A 19,655-nucleotide genomic window follows, 5' to 3' on the forward strand; every position below is an offset into this window, starting at 1 on the left:
TGGAAAGACTGGAGAAGAGTTTAGGAGGTAAAATTTTTAAAAGCACGATGTTTTACTGGATATGGAGAATGATGGAAAGAAGGAATGAAGAATAGCTCCTGGCTTTAACAACCGGGCATGGGCCAGGATTTGGGGCTAATTAATATGATATGGAATCCCCAAAATACGGGTAAATGCAGTACAAATAACCCAGACTAGAGATTTGGGAAGGCTTTCTTCAGGAGATAATAACTGAATAGAGCCTTAACAGGCATGTGAGGATTTACTAAGTGAAGAAAGGCTTGTCTACCACACCAAGGAATGTTAAAAAGTTTTTAGGGTTCTTAAAGATAGGCATCCAACCTTAGGATCAAGCAAAATATCCCCCAAACCAACATTACCCCAGTCATCGAAAAAATGGGATTAGGAAGAATCAAAATGAATGAATGAGCTCAGCCATGTACACAGATAAAAATATCACAAGAGATCCCATGCAAATATGTAATTAAAGAGTTTCAGGAATATCAAAATCCAATCAAGGTAACTTTACCATCACCTTTAAAAGATGCAGTTGATTTGATTATAACCCTCCAAAAAAGTCAAATATAATCAGTTCTACTATGTCCTGAAAGAAGACAAAATGGATTAGAAAAATGTGGTGGTCAACTAAAAAAAGGAAGATTAGAGAGGAAAAGTTTGGCAATGCATTTCCAGCACAGCCCTCCATAAACAACACGTCTTTCAATTTACAACAGGACCCTGGAGGCTGATAGGGTCCCCAGTGAAGTCGGAAGCCTGGAGAAGTGGGGTTCTGAAGGATGGGAAGGCAGGAAAGAAGGACTTCTGTTTGGGATTTGTTGAGTTTGAGGTGACTGTGAGCCATCCAGGCAGGATTGGAGCGGTATTGATGAAAAAAAAAATTATTTCACTGGATTTTCTCTCATCTGCTTCTTTCTCTGCTCCCCAAATGGAAAGTATTGAAATGCCAGCTTCATTTCAGTTTAACAGTACACACTGAGTTTTTTTTTAATACCCAATCCCCTTACTAGAAAACCAAAGTAGTATCCATTCCCTCAGTACATGAGAAAGAAGATACATTTATTTTTTTTTCATCTCTTAAGAGAATTTTCCATTTGCAACAAAAAACAGATCGCAGGGAATGCATATTGAACAAACTGCTTTGAATAACTTTACTTTTCTCTCCCTTAGCACAAGTCCTGCTCACAAATATTATCTGGCTATGGACCCTATGTCTGAATCACTTTATCTATCAGACACCAATACTCGAAAAGTCTACAGGTTGAAATCTCTTGTGGAAGCGAAAGATCTGTCCAAGAATTTTGAAGTGGTGGCAGGAACAGGTGATCAGTGCCTTCCCTTTGACCAGAGTCACTGTGGAGATGGCGGAAAAGCATCAGAAGCTTCACTGAACAGCCCTCGAGGTAAAAAAAAAAAAAAAAAAAAAAAAAAAATTGAATCTTTTGTTCATCTAAAGACTTCATTTGGCGTCACAAAATCTTAAGACTGTTGCTGTACTGTAGTCCATCTATCTCAATATTGCTTCTGACACACATTGTCTCTGAAGTCCATCCCAGAAGATAGGCATGGTCAAGGCTAATTTCTAGGTAATATGCATTCGTATAGTCATAAGTGTTATTAAAATGTCAAAATGTTTATTCTCCTTTCTGCCTAGGATAACAAATTCAAGTTTTGGATTGGGGGAGGAGATGGTTTTGCCTTCTGTGGGAACTTGACCTTACTGCTGTCTGTCCTAAATTTATTCCTCAGTCTTCAAGAGTCAATCCTTAATTCTGTTGCCTGGGATTTGTGAATAGATCTGTGTTCTCTCCATCAGCTTCATAATTTTATAGACTTGAAATCATATTCCCATCTTAGGCCACTAAGCAGAAGGATGGTCAACTTTAAATGTTATCATATATCGTCCACCCTATCTCGTTAATTATTTAAACATTATTCTCTGTTCCTTCTCCATGATGGGGTGTGTGTATTTGTGTGTGTGTGTGTGTGTGTGTGTGTGTGTGAGAAAGAAAGAGAGAGAGAGAGATGCACACACACACATGCACACTTTTACTTTAGTAGGTTTTATGAAGTATTCATTTGGTGGGTTTTAAGAACCAATGTGGTCCTTTTAAACTATTACACAGATAAAACACACTGGTTGCAGAAAAATTAGAAAAAAGAGAGTGCAAAAAATATTTTTAATTAAAGTCACCCATAATTCTACCACATACAAAAACCAACTGTTAATATTTTGGCATATATCCTTCTAGACTTTTTCCTGTGAATATCATATATTTTATTTTCTAATAATGGAATCATAGTATAGAATGCTATTCTATAATCTGCTTTTCACACTTAATATATTATGAACATCTTTCCATGCCAAAAAGTATAGTGAGGTCAGTGTGTTTCATTTGTTAGATGGTCACTTATTTCAAATATTAAGAGGTTACTCTTTAGCCATTTGACATTTGCCATATGGGTATTAAATTCCAACTATAATCAGAGTTTAAAGCCTTCCCTTTCTTCAAGGCCATATTCAAGTCCTATGTCTTTTGTAAATCCCCTCTGGCTAACCCCAGCCCATTAAATCTGAATTTCTCTAACAGGGTCTACACCACCCAATTACTACTAGATTATATTTTGCCTTCTTTTACTTCTTTTACTTCCCGGTTCTTTCACGAATGGGAGGTTTTTTTATTACCAAGGCAAGCTACTTGAGCTGAGAAGCTACATCTAATATTTCTTCTAAATCTTCCCCACTTCCCCAGCAATATCTTGTACAATGTGGGATCTCCTATACATGCTTGTTGTGTAATTGATCAGTTAGGTAACGCTTATGTATATCAAATATTCCTAAAAGGAATTTCAATAACACTTTAAAAATATGGCCTTTCTTTCCCAAAAGGAATATAAGCCCCACAGGTATCATGGTAAAGTGTTTTAAGATGTTTCTTGTCTGGTGCCAGCTCTCATTCCTTACACATAGTAGGTTCACAATAAATATTTGACGAGTGAATGCTTAACTCAGTGCAACATATAATCAACTCATCTTTCAAGGAAATGTATCGGGCTAGGTCCCACCTTTAACACAGGTTTAAAACTCTTGCCGGTATTATAAGGATTTCTGCATAAGAAATAGGGAGGAATCAAGCTTGTATTGTGCCTGAAATTGACATCCTCCTGAGTTGCTACTCATGAAAACCGCTCATCTCACCTACCACATTCAACCTGCCACATAAAGGAATGAATATCTCGGCTTTTCCAAATAGAGCAAATAATTGGCTCACTGCAGCTTTTTTTTTTTTCTTTTTTCTTTTGCTTGGAAAGCAGCAATAATAGAGTCCTGATGAACAGGATTTACATGAACTCTTAAAGCATCAGTAATGAGAGTGCCAAAATTTATATATCTATTAAAGCTAATATTAAACTAAGTTTTTCTTCTTGTTATGGCTAGTAGTACATTTTCTTTTGGCTTGATTTACTCATCTTTCTATCCAAGAATGGCCTTTAAAATAATCCAGTACACTTTATTCATCCCAAAGCGGGCAGGAGCCCTAAGAACATCTGGCCGAGGCTTCGGAGAGCTGAATGTCTAATCCAGCCAAGACAGCTTTCACATAACCTACTGAAGCTGATGTTGACAACATCTGCTCTGATCTAGTGAATGAACGAGGATATTTAAAGGAGGGGAATGTGTGGCTCATATTCAGTATCCACCACGTCTTCTTCAACCATTTTAACAGTATTTAAAGACCCTGTTAGGGATCTTCAAAATCACTGAGAAGGCAGAACCTGTGTCCAGACATCCATTGCTCTTGAAATTGCTGGTCAGAACACTCAGATGTCTAGCTAAGGCACCTTTCTCTGTGCTGAATACAGACAGCGCTCAACCTTGGCAATGAATCAGAAGTGAGAGTCTCATTATATGGAATGCTGCAGGGCAATTTCATAGACTTCTGTAGAAGAAGGAAAAATCATGCAAGAAGTCATTAAAGCACAGTGTGCAAATTGAGGGAAGAGTATTGCTAATAGCTAATGATATCTTTGAGGTTCTCCTGCAGGTTCTTTATCTCTCAAGAAAGACCAGTTGGTTTGTTTTGTTTTGTTTGGGTTTGGTTTTTTTGCTTTACAACTACCAAGCACATCAGCTCCTTCTTCCTTCCCCCATAGAAAGACAGCAAATGTTTAACGGATTTCTTTAAGGAGAGGTTTGATTTTTCTCTCCACCAAGAAGCTAATAAGGAAAAGCTGTAGATGAGTAGAAAATGGAAATGTACATCTAGGGAGTACAATTTCTAGGTTAGGAAAGAGAGCTTGCTCTAAGACTTTAACAAGCAACATACTGCAATTATAGGCAGGCTCTCCAACATGTCCTTAATTATGCAAGGTAAGTCAAATAAATGTTAATCTGTAAGACAGCTCATTTATTTTCTGAATATATTCTAAAAATAGGATGAAATGAAATTTGCTTTTGAGATCATTCGTCCTAAAGTCGGAATAAATTACCAAATGGGATTAAAAACCAGTCAGCAAAAGGTAAAAGGTTAGAAACCGCGAGATTTTTTTTTTCTTTCTTTTCCTTTTCTTTTGAGAAATGGCAGCTAATTGTGATGAATGTCAGGTTAGGGAACCTAGACTTTCTTGTACAATCCATGTAGTCAGTGTTTTTCTGGATGACCCTGTGTAAGTCACTGAACCTCGCTGTGGTTTCATTTCCCAGAACACTAAAATAGACTTAATGATGCCATTGACTAGTTGTGTTACACTGGATTAGTCATTTAAACACTGGATCCTGAGATGTATCCATCAGTTGTCAACTTGAGGGTATACGATGATCTCCCTCCCAGCTCTAGTGTATTACAACAACTATAGCTATAACTTTGCCTGTGTTCCATGCTTTCCAATCCAGTACATCTACTTTCCACAAGAATGCACAAGGTCAATTGCATTTCCCCCAGTTCTATAGATGAGGAAACAGAGACTCAGACAGGTTAAGAAACTTACCCAAGTTCTCACAGTGTACAGATAACATTGGAATTCAAAACTGTGATGGGGTGGAGGAAGGCCTGTGATGCCTCCACTATACCTCCTGGTCTCTCTTTAAGCTAAAATCCATGATCTCTGTTAGGTATTCTGGGAGAGTAAGAAATATTGGAAAATGCTTTTTATTTTTATTTGCAAGATATAGGACTTTTAGTCAAGTTTCCTTTTCCTATTAAAATTATTTTTCTGAGGTTTCTGACCTAGCAGTGTACATAGTAGAAGACACAGCATTTACATAGTCTCTAAATGTAATTATTCAAATAAATCTTCAGGAAACCTTGTCACATCTCTTTGGAAGATTCTGCAGTTAAGAATTTCACCAACTTTTTCTTAAGGGATGCAGGCAGGAAACCTTCTCTTTATTAAATTTCTTGATTACAACTAGTAATTTACACATTCTGTTTAAAGGAGAAATGGAAGACTCCCTGAATAGAATTTCATGTAAGATAGCCCCTGGGTACTTCTCCTGGGAATAAGTCTTTATCTGATCCAGTTTTACGCACTTTGAGTTGAATCCCAATAAAGAGAAACATTTGCCATTTTACTCATCAATACTTCACTGTAATGGGGCAAGGAAAAAAGTTTAGCAAAGAGGCTGATGGTGTGCTAATCCCTGGCATTGTATATGAGTTTGAACTGACTTTGAAAGATGCTTTTAAAACATGCATGGATGATGTAGTTGAAACTTAGGTTCCATTTATTATTTTTACTGCAACTTTCCTTAATTCTACAGAGAACTCAAACTAATGAGTCATGTAATAGATGACCAAGTATTTAAGCAGAATGTGAAATGGTACTAGGTGGGAATATAAAATAAAATTTGTGACAAGCTGAATACATTTTTTTAAAGTAGATACAGAGGGTGAAGGAGTGACTGGACAAGATGAAATTAATCAATGACTTAATTTGGTTCTCTTGGACCTCCCCAAGGATTATATCTCTACTTTCATGTGACTCTTTAAGCATACTGACCTCCGAACTCAGGAGGACTTAGGCAATATTCAGATGAGTGCAAACAGCTCTTGCGCCATTCCCTAGCCGGTAAGTGATCCTTAAATTTTGACAGCTGCCAGAGTGTTTTTAGGGTATTCAATGACCCTAATCATACAGGAGTCACTTGAACTTTATTAACAATTAAGAAACCTGGGTAAGCTAAAGTGCAGACAAAAATAATCTGGTTTTTGTTCCTACCCATATATATCTGAGTTAGATCCTGAAGCTCTCCTGACTACGTGCTATTCTGAAAGGCTGGGTTTGGGGCTCATGGAAAGATGCTAAAAACTCTATAATGCAGTGTCTCGGGGACACCTTAGACACCTAATCAGTGTGTAAGGGAGAGAGTATAGTGCACAAAAGGTATGAGAATGTTTCTTTGGTTCTCCTGTGCAATGGAGAGCAGTAAGGTTTTTCCGAAATTCCTTTAGGATCCATCACAGTGGCATAACCGTTTGGATTGACACTCAGGCCAGCACTCACCAAAATTACAGGCAAGCCACAACCTGAGTGAAATGAGTGGTACATTTAGGAAACTACAAATAAATCAGTATTGTAAAAATATCCAAGAGTAATAAGAAGAACAGGGGCAGGAACAAGAAGTTTGGGTTTTATCCTATTGGCCAAGGAGTTGAAGTGGGAGAGTGACATAATCATGCAATGCATGGGTATTTGATAGACTGTCGTGGAGAAGGGGTAGTGCCTGCACAGGAGTGAGGCTGGGGCAAAGAAATCATAGACGTACTGATATTTATAAGACCCGCAATGGAAGGGAATCTAATGAAGGAGACAGAGAAGAAACCTTCATAAAAAAACAAAGTGGAAAAAATAAGAAAAGAAAAGAAAGTGAACAGAGCTTGGTATCCAGGAAGCTGAAGGAATCATTTGTTTCAAAAAGGTGTGGAAAACAGTATGATGTGTTACACATTTGTAACCATTGGATTCGGCAACGAGAAGTGCATTGTTGACCCTGCTATTGGTGGTCTGTACAGCAATAGGGATGGAAGCCAGATTTCAGTAACTTAATGAGCCAGTAAGAGGAGAGAAAATAAATACTTCTCAATAAGATCGCTCTCCTGAGAAGTTTAGATGTGAGAGATGCAATGATAAGTAGGGAGAAGACAGGGCGTTCAGGGGAGGCTTCATCTACAGGAGATACATTATTGCTTATAGTTAAATGAAAAGATACAGAAGACAGAAAATAAATGATGAAACCGGGTCTGGAGGAAATGGGGAGGGAGTAGGTCTTGAAAGGGAGAGTAGATTCGAGAGACCATGCTACGATACTGGTAGGTGTAGTGATATAGATAAATTTGTAGGTAGAAGGAACTAGAAAGTTGATGGTACTCCATTCTAATAGCTTCAGTGTTCTCTGAGAACTGGATCTATTCTGCTAAAAATGAGGAAGTCACGTTAGGCAAGATTTGGGAAAGCCAATTTGTGAAGAAGTCTTTCTGGGTGAGAACATTCTACAACCTGGTTCCAAATTCCCAGATCAGCTTCAAGACATCTTCCATGAGAACTTTCCTCCCACAGCCTTGTCCTAGAATCAGAGGTGCCTTGAGAAAAATGTGTTTGACAAAGCCTTAAAATTCAGGCAAAATAATTGTTTTTTTTATTGCTCAGTGATCCTGTGCTATGTCCACTTCTGAAGATTCCTTTCCTAAACTATGTTTTTGATCTCTCAGTTTATGGTAGCTATATGAGGACTGTGTGCCTCTGAGACAACCAGAATGAGAGCTAAATGTGTTCCCCACAGTTGTTCTAATGCATCTGCCTATGAAGGTCAAAAGATTTTGACCTTATATTATGTCAGCAGCTAGAACCTGAGAACCTTTCTGCCTATTCTGTCAGAATCCTAAAGCCATCAAACTGTTGTGGAGAAGTCAGACAAAAGGAAGGCACCTACATTTAGCTGTGGCTAATTGGTCCAGGAAATATCACTGGTTGGTACAGAGAAGTCTGTATTAAGTTCATTTAAGTTTTATAAAGGTACAAATACATTATTGAATGACTTTTTCTTCTACATTTATTTTAATTTTCATGCATGCATGCATAATATTCTAGCAAACACAAAGATCATATTTTAGAGGCCAAATACCATAAGAAAGAAGTTCCCAGGTTCTGGAGTCAAACAGAACAGGATGCATATCCCAGATTCACCATTCATTAAATGTGTGACCTTGAATAAGTCACCTAAATTTCCTGAGCTATGGCTTCTTCATCTGTGAAGTTAGAATATTAATAGTGCCTATGCAACCATGTTCAGTAATAGATGTGAAGTGCCTTGTAAAGCGCACTGCCCATCATGTAGTGTGGACACGTTAAATGTCACCTACCATTATGACCAGGCTTGCTGTATTGTTGCTAATAGCAGCTTTACTTATAATAGTAACCCAACCATGGAGTAAGTTACTTTGGAGGGAGGCAAGTTCCATGTCCTTGAAAGTCAGTCTGAGACTTGATCATTTCCAAGGAGGAACGGTGCCACAAAAGTAGAACAAGTGAAGGTAGAGTGGAATTCTGGAATTGTATGTGATTTGACCAGTCAATCCTTCACTGCCTTGAGATGCAGTAATTCTAGTGCTGCTTCCTTACACATGTTGCAAAGGTCATTCCGTTAGCTGCCCACCATTACATCATTAAATTCACTCCGTAAGGGTTTTCTTCCGATATGAACTCCCATGTTTACTCCGGGGGCGGGGGATATTGCTTGGAAGAGCAAAGCTTGAATTCCTCATTAAAACACTTGATGTGGGCCTTGAGGGCATGGAGTGCAGGATGGATGTGTTTGGATAAATGAGATCACCCAAGGGTGCCAAGCCAAGGTGGGAGCTACTCTAGGTAGCATGGGGAAATGTGATGCTAGGTATCTAGTGGAATGGAAGCAAAGTGGGGAGAGACAGGGCAGGGGGTGGGGAATAACAGTAATATACTTCTCTGCAGCATTGTCCAAAATGAAGCATAGACTCCTACATATCAAGACAAAGAGTATGGAATTATGATCCTTCCCCCTTTTTATTTAGATCACTAACCAAGACAACTTCACTTATCATAGCTCCTCAGTGGCCCATCTTTCTTACCTGTCCACTGAAGAATCACCTCAGCCGATAAAAAGAACTCCCTCCCTACCAAACAAAAATGACAGAGATCACACAAAAACAGACTGCAAATCACTGAAATCATATTTTGAGTGGTGTATTATGGTAACCTATAAATAACTAATTGCATAAAATTGCTTTAGTAGTTTCTAGATGGCAGCTTTAATTAAAAGCACCAGAGACATTTAGAAGTTTAGAAATGGATGGCATGTAATTTGCCCTTTTACCAACCATAAAATGGTAATTAAGGAATTTGATTCACTTCTTCCTATTAAAAGTTTTATGAGAATAGCAAGTTCCTTCTAAATACAGTTTCTCTTCAGCAGAAGGTGGTACGTTTGCTTTATCAGTCTTCTCCAGCAGGGTAAGATGTTTTAATGTACAAATTCTGCAGAAGTTAATTAGGAAACTTCTTTCAATGCAAAATCTTTGTTTTTAAGGCTCTAAAACATGAAACTATATTAGAGCTAACCCTTTGAATCAAGGCCCATTAATGCTCTAGCATCTATAGGAGATAACCCAATAACTTGAAGTTTACCCAATGCATAGAGCTGACTATCAAATCAAAGAAAAGAGAGGTCAGTTCCTGGTGAGTCCAGCATGCGTTGCTGATTCTTGAAGGAATCTGAAACCTACAGTGCATTGACTTCCCAGGGAATCCAGAATATTCCCTCCATAACTGAGAAGTCATCAGAAGATGTTTTTAGCTTCATTGATCCTCCCACAATACTGGGTGAATTAGGGGTGCCTAGGTGGCTCAGTGGGTTAAAGCCTCTGCCTTCTGCTCAGGTCATGATCCCAGAGTCCTGGGATCAAGCCCCGCATTGGGCTCTCTGCTCAGCAGGGAGCCTGCATCCCTTCCTCTCTCTCTGTCTGCCTCTCTGCCTATTTGTGATCTCTGTCAAATAAATAAATAAAATCTTTAAAAAAATACTGAGTGAATTAGCAGGTGTCCAGTGTAAAACTCAAGCAACACGCAGCAAACCCAGATGTCTTTAGAAATCCATGATTTTAACATCATCACGAGCTAAAACACAGCTGGAAATGAAGCCAGGAAGCCCATTTTTATTTTATAATTGATCAGTTGATTGCATTTTTGGGGCCACTTCAGCCCAAATATTTTAGATGGCATCACACAGAACATTTAGACCGGAGTTTTGAAGGCACTAATGACTTAAGTTATATGCACATAAGAAAGACAGCTGCAAGGGTTTGTTTTTTTAAGTCAAGCAGATTCTCTAAAGTTGTCTAAGCTGGATGATCTACGCAGCAAACCGATCAAGTAGGACAGGTTTGACATGTCTCCTCTTCTTTCCCTCATTCAGTGATTCCCTTGGCTAACTGAGTCCTTGCCCTGTCCCTCAACCTGTCACCCCTACATAGAAATGCACCCTATTCTCTTCCCACCCCCTCATCAGAACTGGGCAGTGGTATACTAAAAGGAGATTGGACAGTGGGAGGACTATTTCTTCAGTGACATTGTTTAGAATTTCTCGGGAATGGTGATAGTAAACACAGACCTGGTATTCATCTGTTTTATTATTGTTTTTACTATTTGTACTGAAAATTCATTCCCCTAACTGTCAGCACCCAGGACAGACCACTCCCGCCATCCCCAAACCTTGGCACACCCTTGCAGGTATAAGGAAAGTACTCGCCAAAATAGTATTCAGTGGAAAGCTCAGAATACAAACTGTAGAAACTGAGCGCTGCCTCTCCTGTAAGGGTGCAGGGGTACTGTGTACGTCCAGAGAAAAAGTGCAAATGGAAGTTTTCCAGGGGCACCTGGGCGACTCAGTCTGTTGAGCCTTTGGCTCTTGGTTTCAGCTCAGGTCATGATCTCATGGGCGTGGGGGCGAGCCCGCATGGGCTCCACACTCAGCGGGAAGTCTGCATCAGATTCTTTCTCCCTCTCCCTCTGCTCCTTCCAGCTTTTGCATTCTCTCTCTCTCTCTCTCTCTCTCAAATAAATAAATACATCCATACATAAATACATACATAAATATTTTAAAAAGGAAGTTTATCGAAACGTTAGCAGTGATAATTGCTGCCTACGGAATATTGAATGATTTTTATTTTTTTTCTCCTTAGTTTTCTGAGCATTTGTTATTTTTATAACTCAACAAAAGACAAAACCTGATGTTTTAAAATACGCGCGCGCACACACACACACACACACACACACACACACTGTCCTGTCCTGTGGCCAGTCTCTGAGGACTTGGGTTACTTTGCTTCCATAGACAACTGCTGTCCAGCAGGGGTGTCCTAGTATTGATGGATGATGGTGGGTTACTCTGATCTGAGCAACCTACTGAAAGGGGCAATACCATAAGTAAGAAAATAAACCTAAATGGAACCCTTTGAAGGCATCCTGGCAGGCCAGTAGTAAAAGATATTTTAATTACATTTATTATTTTTTAAGAAAAAGAGTATAAAAATACAAATTGAAATGGTCTCACCTTCTAGCTAAGTCCTGTTGATATTGAAACATAAAAACAGAAAAGTAATAGTGAGTATGGTTCGAAAGTTTGAACTCTAGAAAGATACGAATAGCAGATTCCAGAACACTTTACCACAAACACACACAACGCAGTCCCTCATTTTAAAAGTAACTAGTGTTAGGAGTTTCTTTTGATTCCCTGGAGACCTTTATATATTTTCCCCCTTATGTGAAAGGAATCATACCATATAGATTACACTTCACCCTACTTTTTTCTTTTAATAAAATATTTTGAAGACATTTCCATAAAAGCATGTACATGCCCTACCTCTTTGTTCTTAAGAACCTTATCATTTGACAATATATTGCTATACCATAACTGAGCCACTTGTTTCTTGATGGATATGTTGTCACTTTTTAAAAAATTTTTTACCACTAAAGTGCTGTGATGAACAACCTAGTTCATATATACTGGAGCACTTTTGCAAATACATACATAGGGTTAATTTTTAGCAGTAGTAGATGTTACCAAATTGTCCTCCCATGTTGTATGTAATGTGTAAATGCGTCCATTTTGGCATACCCTTAGTTGCTCTGAGTATCCTTAGACTTTTTCATGTGTGCCCATCTGATCAGTGGGAAATGGGCTCTTGTACCCTATAGCTTTAATCTGAATTTCTTTCATTGTAAATGAAGCTGAATGTCATCTCCTGTTTATTGTGACCATTTGTACTTCTTTTTCAGCAAACTCACTCCACCAGTTTTTCTACTGAACTGTTGATCTTTGTGTTTTGTCAGTTAGAAAGGCATTCCTTTGTCCCTCGTATGGGTTGCAGATATTTTCCAGGTTTGTAATTTCTCCTTTTTTTAACCATATAGAAGTTTTCTAACTCTGTGTGGTCAGATTTAGCAGTATATTTCCTTCAGGTCTCTAAGGTTTGTGCCCTCCCGGAAAAGCCTTCCTGTAGTAAAGGTATTTTTAAGGCAGATGGACAGTCCTTTCACTAACCCCTGAATGTAGCTATGGCCAGCAGCTATGTAGCTTTCTCCTTTGGGTCCCATGAAATTTGGAAAACTCAGGAAGCATTTAGAGTAGTTTAAAAGAAGCTACTTTGGAGTCAGGCAGATAAAACTGAGTTCAAATGTATTACCAACATCTTCTAGCCACTGTTTTCTCGTCGGTAAAATGGAGATGGTGCGCCTACCTTCCTTACAGAGTTCTAGAGGATGAAATGACACACTGTGGGCTCAGCCAGTTCCTGGCACAGATTAAGTACTGCATAAAGTAGGAAGAGGAGAACGAGGATAAGTAGATAAGTTTCAAAACAATTAACTGCTATTAACTGGATTGTTTTCAAGATGAGTAATAATCATTTTGGCTTCAAAATTGACCATATTCAAATTCTTTTCTGTCAAACTTCATTGACGGTACATTCGCAGCCCTAACTTAATTCTGTTTGCTCGGAAAATACATTGTCCAGCTGAAGGAGGGATATTGCAACCATGTATTTAAAATACTTGGAGAGAGATACTGGGAAAAGCTCCACTGAAGGAAAAGCTGTGGAAACTCACAAGTGCATATGTGCATATGGAGACATGTGCTAAGATGTCACTACAGTAAAAAAATGGAAACAGCCTCACAGTCCATCAGTAGAGTCTTAGTCACATGACAGAATATAGTATAGCAGTAAAAACAAATTTAACTACATCTACATATAAAAAGCATTAATGGCCACAAAACATACAGTTGCACAAATAAAAGAAAATTGCAAAAGAAATACATGGTGTAATGCCATTGGCATATTATACTGGTAAAAGATATATAAAACAAAAGTTTTACCATTTTAAATATATAAAACATGAAATTTACCATTTTAGCCATTTTCAAGTGAACAGTTCTTTTTTTTTTCTTCAAGATTTTATTTATTTATTGGAGAATGAGAGAGCGAGCGAGCATGGACAGGGGGAAGGGCAGAGGCAGAGGGAGGAGCAGACAGCCCCCTGAGCAGGGAGCCAACGCCAGGCTCCATCCCAGGACCCTGAGATCAAGACGTGAGCTGAAAGCTGTTGCTCAGCCCACTGAGTCACCCAGATGTCCCTAAGTGAACAATTCTGAAGCATTAAGTATATTCACATGCTAATGGAGCCATCACAGCCATGCATCTCCTACATAAGTGTCTGAAACACATAAACAATCCTAGATATTTACAGACACATATGGATGCAGAAATTCTGTGGAAACATGTGTGGAAGTGATGCCCGCTACCTGCAGGGTATGGTTACCTCTGGGGAGAAGGGAAAAGGGAGTAAGGATAAGGACATGGGGCTTCAGCTGTATTCATGACATTTTCTTTTGATTTTTTCCTGAGCCATGTGAAGCGATTGTTAACATCTGTTAAATTTGGGTGGTAGATGCAAAGCAGTGTGTCGTGCTATTTTCTGTGTTGTCTACCATTTGAAATATTTCAAAATTTCAAAAAAATTTAAGTCAAAAGCAGGGATTAGAAAGCAACTTGCAAATTGATACCTGACAATTCGATTTTTTTGAAGATTTTCTTTCTTTATTTATTTGACAGAGAGATAGAGAGCACAAGTAGGCAGACCAGCAGGCAGAGGGAGAAGGAGAAACAGGCTCCCCCCTGAGCAGTGAGCCTGATACGGGGCTCGATCCCAGGACCCCAAGATTGTGATCTGAGCCCAAGGCAGACACTTAACAACTAAGCCACCCAGGCACCCTCTGACAATTCCATTTTTAAAAGTGATTTGTTTGTTTGTTTGTTTGTTTGAAATAAGGCTTTCATGCCTACAGAGATGATACTCAAAATATTTAACAACCTGTCAGGCACAAGTCCCAATGTATCAGAACACACACTGGCTTTGGCCCTGGAAGTAGGGTCTTAAGGCCTCCTACAGTGGCCAACACACAACTGTTCTTTTTCATACTGATTGGATTTGAAGCTGTAGAGCCTTACCAACACCTCTAGTGTGTATCCATATGTGGGATTTCCTGAATAGCTGACCGTGAATTTCCTCAATATTAAAGAGTCTAAGTAGAATGAGTCTGCTTTATTGTTCCCCAAAGAAAGTCACTGTCGCCTTGGGAGTGAGTCCTGGCCCATTTAAAGTTTCTCCCTGAGGAATCAAAGGCTTAATAACTCAAATGTAAGGTTATCTTCAAGCCCCAAATATCAAAGCCTGGCCAGGAAGCCCCAATGTTATTTGCTCTATATTTCTTCCAGTTTCATTTACTAGCAATTCTGTTTGGTTTTTCAAAAAGCTTGTTAAACTGTGTAATAGGTTTTTGGGAAAAGGAAGGTGGGTAGGTGCCTGATTTTACCACTATTTACTCAAGAAAGAAAGCTGATTACAGCCGTAGTTACCCTTAGAGCTCAGCAATCATTCCTCATTTTGGAAGGCATCTCTCACCCAAGAAAACTGAAGCCATAATAGATTGATAGGTCTGCTTTGCCCCCTCCCAAAGCCAAAATCCATCAGAATGGCTTCTGCCAAGGTTATCTGCTTTGGTTTCTATAATCTTTTCCTTGTGTTCTCTTGAACAAAGTAAAATCAGAACTGTAAGAGACTACTACCCGAGGCCTGCTTTAGGACTTGACTCTCAAAAGGCACTGCCCCACCTTTCTCAGAATTGGGAGCATTTCTGGGGAGAGGGGCCCGAACAGGGGCTACTTTTCAGTCTCCTGATTTTAGCCTGTTAGGCTTGAAATTTTATGAGAAACTACAGATCCACAGAGCACCTTCAAGACCTCTGTTGTGGTTTGTTTTGTTCTGTTTTGTTACTAACGCTAGTATTTTCTTTTCCAAGTATATCTGGTCTAGCTTTAACACATAGCTTTATTCAAATTATCTACTTGAATGTTAAAAAAAATTATCCATTAACAGAATACCAAAACCACTGCCTTCTGAATTGGCCCTAAACTGATACCTTCCTAGTGCCTGGAAATGCTAGAGAGTTTTGAATTAAGGAAAATGAGAAAATGGTATCTGGGCTGTATTTTTTTAATGCCTCTATTTCCTTGTGTTTTCACTCTTTTCTTAGACTCACTGTTATTCATTTAGACTGGCTGTTATTAATTTGCTTTTTCCTAGTTGCTCAGATTGTTCCCTTTCTACCATAGATCTCAATCATTTATTCTATAAACCTTTCTCGGTTTTTATCTTAGTGCTTTCTAGCACTACTGTGCAGCAGGAGCACGCAGCTAAATGCTGTCACCAAACACTGCAGTGATCTCTTGTGACAACAAAGAACTCCTGGTTATCAAACAGGTATCCAAAAATGCCATCATATTAATTAATACTTTCAACATATTTAACTGGTATCTGTAAGACACCAGTGCCAGTAACCAACTATGCTACTTAGAAGACTCCCACTGGTTTTAACTACTCTGTCAGACCCATATCATGCTCCCAGTAGATCTTGTTAGGAAAAAAAAAAACATGTTCACTGAGCTCCACCATTTTGTTCAGCTTTTCAAGCAGCAAATAATCTGGTCTGCCTAGGAAACTTTGGAGATTATGAGTGGACCAAAAAGTCATGGTCCCTGCCCATGAGTAGAATATGATTTGGTTGAGGAGAAAAGAGAGGAATCCTTAGAGAAGACTATAATCTAGCATTAGGTTGTGGGATATAATCTATAAACACTCCAAGGGTTCAAAGAATGGGGAGCTGATTGGTATTTGGAGGAAAAGGAAGGGGAAAATGAGCAGAAGGGGGAAGACGTGGAAGAAAAGAAAGGAATCCAAAAAAGAGGGAAAGAGAGCTGGAAACTAGATTCGAACCTCTACTCTTGATAGGTAAGGTTAAGTAAACTCAAAACAGAATAAGATCAAAGAACCAAGGCAAAGAAGAGAAAATAGGGCAGTGGAGAGCAAAAAGCCAATGCTAAATGGGTAATGAGTAACTCAGCCCCTCCTATGAAGATGAGGATGGTCCTGAAATGGATTTGTTAAAATGACCCGTACTTTTATCTCAAGTGCATTCTTGGGTCCTGTCAAAAGAACACAGGGTGTCAAAACACCCTGTGCTCTCAGTTATAGGCCAGACCTTAGATTTTCAACCTAACAACACTATGCCTGTTGTGATCCTCATTCATATCCACTGGGACTGGTAAAATCACATGTCTTCCCCTGGGCTCAGAAGATTTCTACCATCAGCAAAGAATGATGAAATTGTCTGATGTAACTGACAAGGAAAGAGCTTCAACAAGGTATTTGCAAGTCTTTGGGTCAGTTTGTGGATTGTAATTATTGAGGCTAGACTGGCACTGTGTCTTGAAAAATGAGCAGGATTGGGAGACTAGGAGAAAGAAAGGGCCCTCCACAAACAGGGAACATAGCACAGGCAAATAAAGTAGTGATGGCAAAAAGAAAGGTATGTTTTGGAGCCATTATGTAGACCACTTTGACTGGAAAAGTGAAACAGGACCCTGTACAGACTCACCATCATTGTCAGCATGGCGGAGATGCTGACAGAATTCCACATCAGGTTCCTGATCTCTAAGTCAATCCATGCTGAAGCAGGTACTCACGTAGTGGATAACCGCCAGCATGATTCCAGAAGGCTAAAAATTAATCAAAATCATAAATATGAACATCACTTGTGTTAACCTTTCAGAAAGATTTCACAGAGTAGATTTTTTTAAAGCCTTTTTTTATTAACATATATTGTTTGTTTCAGGGGTACAGGTGTGTGATTCATCAAGAAGAGATATTATTTTATTTGATCTTTACAGTAATTCCCTGACGTGGGCAGCTCAGCTTTTAGTCCCACCCGTAGACAAAGGCAGATACCTGAGCATTGGAAGATTGTGGAAAGTTTTGAAAGTCAGTCAGTCTCAACCAGGTCACCCAACTTCTAGCCCCAGACTCTTCCTCCTCCTTCTATCTCTCCCATGAACATGTCTGGGTGGTTGAATTTCAAGAAAAGAGATGGGGTTGGCCATGGAGACCCCAATCTCAGCCAAGACAAGGGTAGGGAAATCACCACCCCCCATGAACAAGGCACCCCAGTAGTTTTCAATTCTTTTAAGAAAACCTTATTGCCTACAGATTGTCAAACCTGTACATGAGGATGTGGGAAAAAAAAAAAAGTGTTGTTTGTCTCCTCAGGCAAAGTGCTTTGACTATTTTTTTTCTTTTACTCAGCTGTCATATTTATATGTGTGTGTTGTAATCGAAAACTGATTGAGCCCAAATCAGCCCTCCTAAATGCCTCTTAATCTCCCATTTAAGAGGTTTAAAAATTATATTCATGCAGTATTTGTTACCCTGCCTTACCTTTTGCCAATGACTGTTTGCCACTTCTGACTTTGTGAACTTCTCTTCCAGTGTCAGCTTCATTAGTCAAGATGTACAGATGTTGGAAGAATTTTAAATGGGCCTTCTGTATTGTTTTTGAATAGGCACTACATGCAAATAATTATCCTACAGAAATTTTAATTCTTCTTGAGTTAGCCCAATTTTGTGAATAGCAAGCACTGTCAGGCTTAATTCCTCATATTCTGCTTTTATTGAGTATTCAGGCCAAGGTATTCTACTTAGTTTGCTTTTTTATTAGAACCTCTTGGTCATTCACATACCTTGAGAGAGACTCATTTTTCCCTAGAGTGTAACAACTGCAATTAGTTTTTGCTGGTCCATGGGCAATAAATGAACTTTCCCTCCTCAGGCTAATTGTTCACATAATGTTCTTGCGAGGCAGTTTGTTTCCTTAGCATGACAGAGGCATTTCCTCAAAATGTATCTTAGTAGTGTCCCAGATATGGTTACTTGATGTTTGAAGAATTTTTTAAGAGGGGGAGGGAATATAAGGTATTCAGCTTGCATTTGGTAAACCTCATTAATCTTAGCCCATATGTACTGAGTCCCCTTAAATCTCAGCCCGCAGGCATCTTTTAAGCAAGAATTCTAGCACAAAAATAAGTGATGTGTGTTTCAGCTTGAACTAGAACCATCTATTTACCCCAGTATATCTTACACACACACACACACACACACACACACACACACACACACCTGCCTCTTTAAAACAAGGAGAAATAATTCATACCATTACTAGTATCTGGTAATGTTAAATTACTGTAAAATATTGAGACACCACTACCACCTCTGGCCCAGGATCTCCCTGAGCCAACTGCATAGCATGGAACTTCATTTATTTGGTTCTCTGGATGGAAACTTTAGCCATCTCATAAAAGCTTGAAGGTTTTTATAGCAACCGCTCAATTGCAGTATTTCCCCTAAGCTAACAAAATTGTTTTCAACCACTACCTCGTCTATGGTGAATCTAACATAGGGCAACTCTGCTACTGACAAAGGTTACATGATGCCTCATGGACTTCAATTGTATACTATGTCCGTCCAACATGGAAAAGCCTAAAATGTCCAAACAGGGCCTATGTGGAAATGTTTGTCCATGATTCTAGGCTTAGACAAGTCACTTCCAGAAAAAATTATAGCAATGACTGAGCAATTGGGACACCACTTAACACCACCTTATCCTTTTCAATGTGCTTCCATTTCATTGGCTCTTGTGAGCTTCACGCCATTTTACCCTTTATAGTAGTTGGATCTGGATTAGGAAATCAAGACACTAAGTAGTTTAGTGTCTGAGTAGTTAAATGCCTTCCTCAAAGTCCTACAGCAGATCTATAACAGAAATCAGCCTGAAACCCAGATCCCCTGATGTGACCCTGGAGCCAGCATTCTCTCTGCTTTTCCTTAGGTGAAAGCAAAGAAGTGAAGCGCATTAAGGCAAAATCTTGAGGTATTTCTGCTTCCTTAGTATTCCTGAGATGGTAAGATTGGAAGACATCACACGATCATAACACAGAGCTCTTAACAGAGCAAAGTGGATTGGGGGGAGCCTGATCTATTCACTGTGGCTAGCTACATGGATCAAATTAATTTGCAGATCATTGGATCCATGGTTCTTATTCTATTTTGGTTGGTCAACACAACCACTTCCCCTACCAGTACTCTAATCATCACTTATTGATAGGGGACGGTACTCCTCTTAAAGGTCTTTAGAGAGAGAAAGTATCATTCCCTCCTTT

General features: G+C 39.1%; 1 protein-coding gene across 1 annotated transcript in view; it reads left to right on the forward strand.

Annotated features, from left to right (window-relative positions):
• Positions 1–19,655, forward strand: part of TENM1 (teneurin transmembrane protein 1) — a 797,330-nt gene that overhangs the window by 695,099 nt on the left and 82,576 nt on the right. The window contains exon 24 of the mRNA XM_045068252.1: positions 1,189–1,421. Coding sequence (XP_044924187.1) covers positions 1,189–1,421 — 233 coding nt within the window. The remainder of the gene's footprint in view (positions 1–1,188; positions 1,422–19,655) is intronic.

This window comes from Mustela putorius, unplaced genomic scaffold (assembly GCF_011764305.1).
Source record: "Mustela putorius furo isolate JIRA1106 unplaced genomic scaffold, ASM1176430v1.1 tig00003901_pilon_pilon_pilon, whole genome shotgun sequence".
Taxonomy (NCBI): Eukaryota; Metazoa; Chordata; class Mammalia; order Carnivora; family Mustelidae; genus Mustela; species Mustela putorius.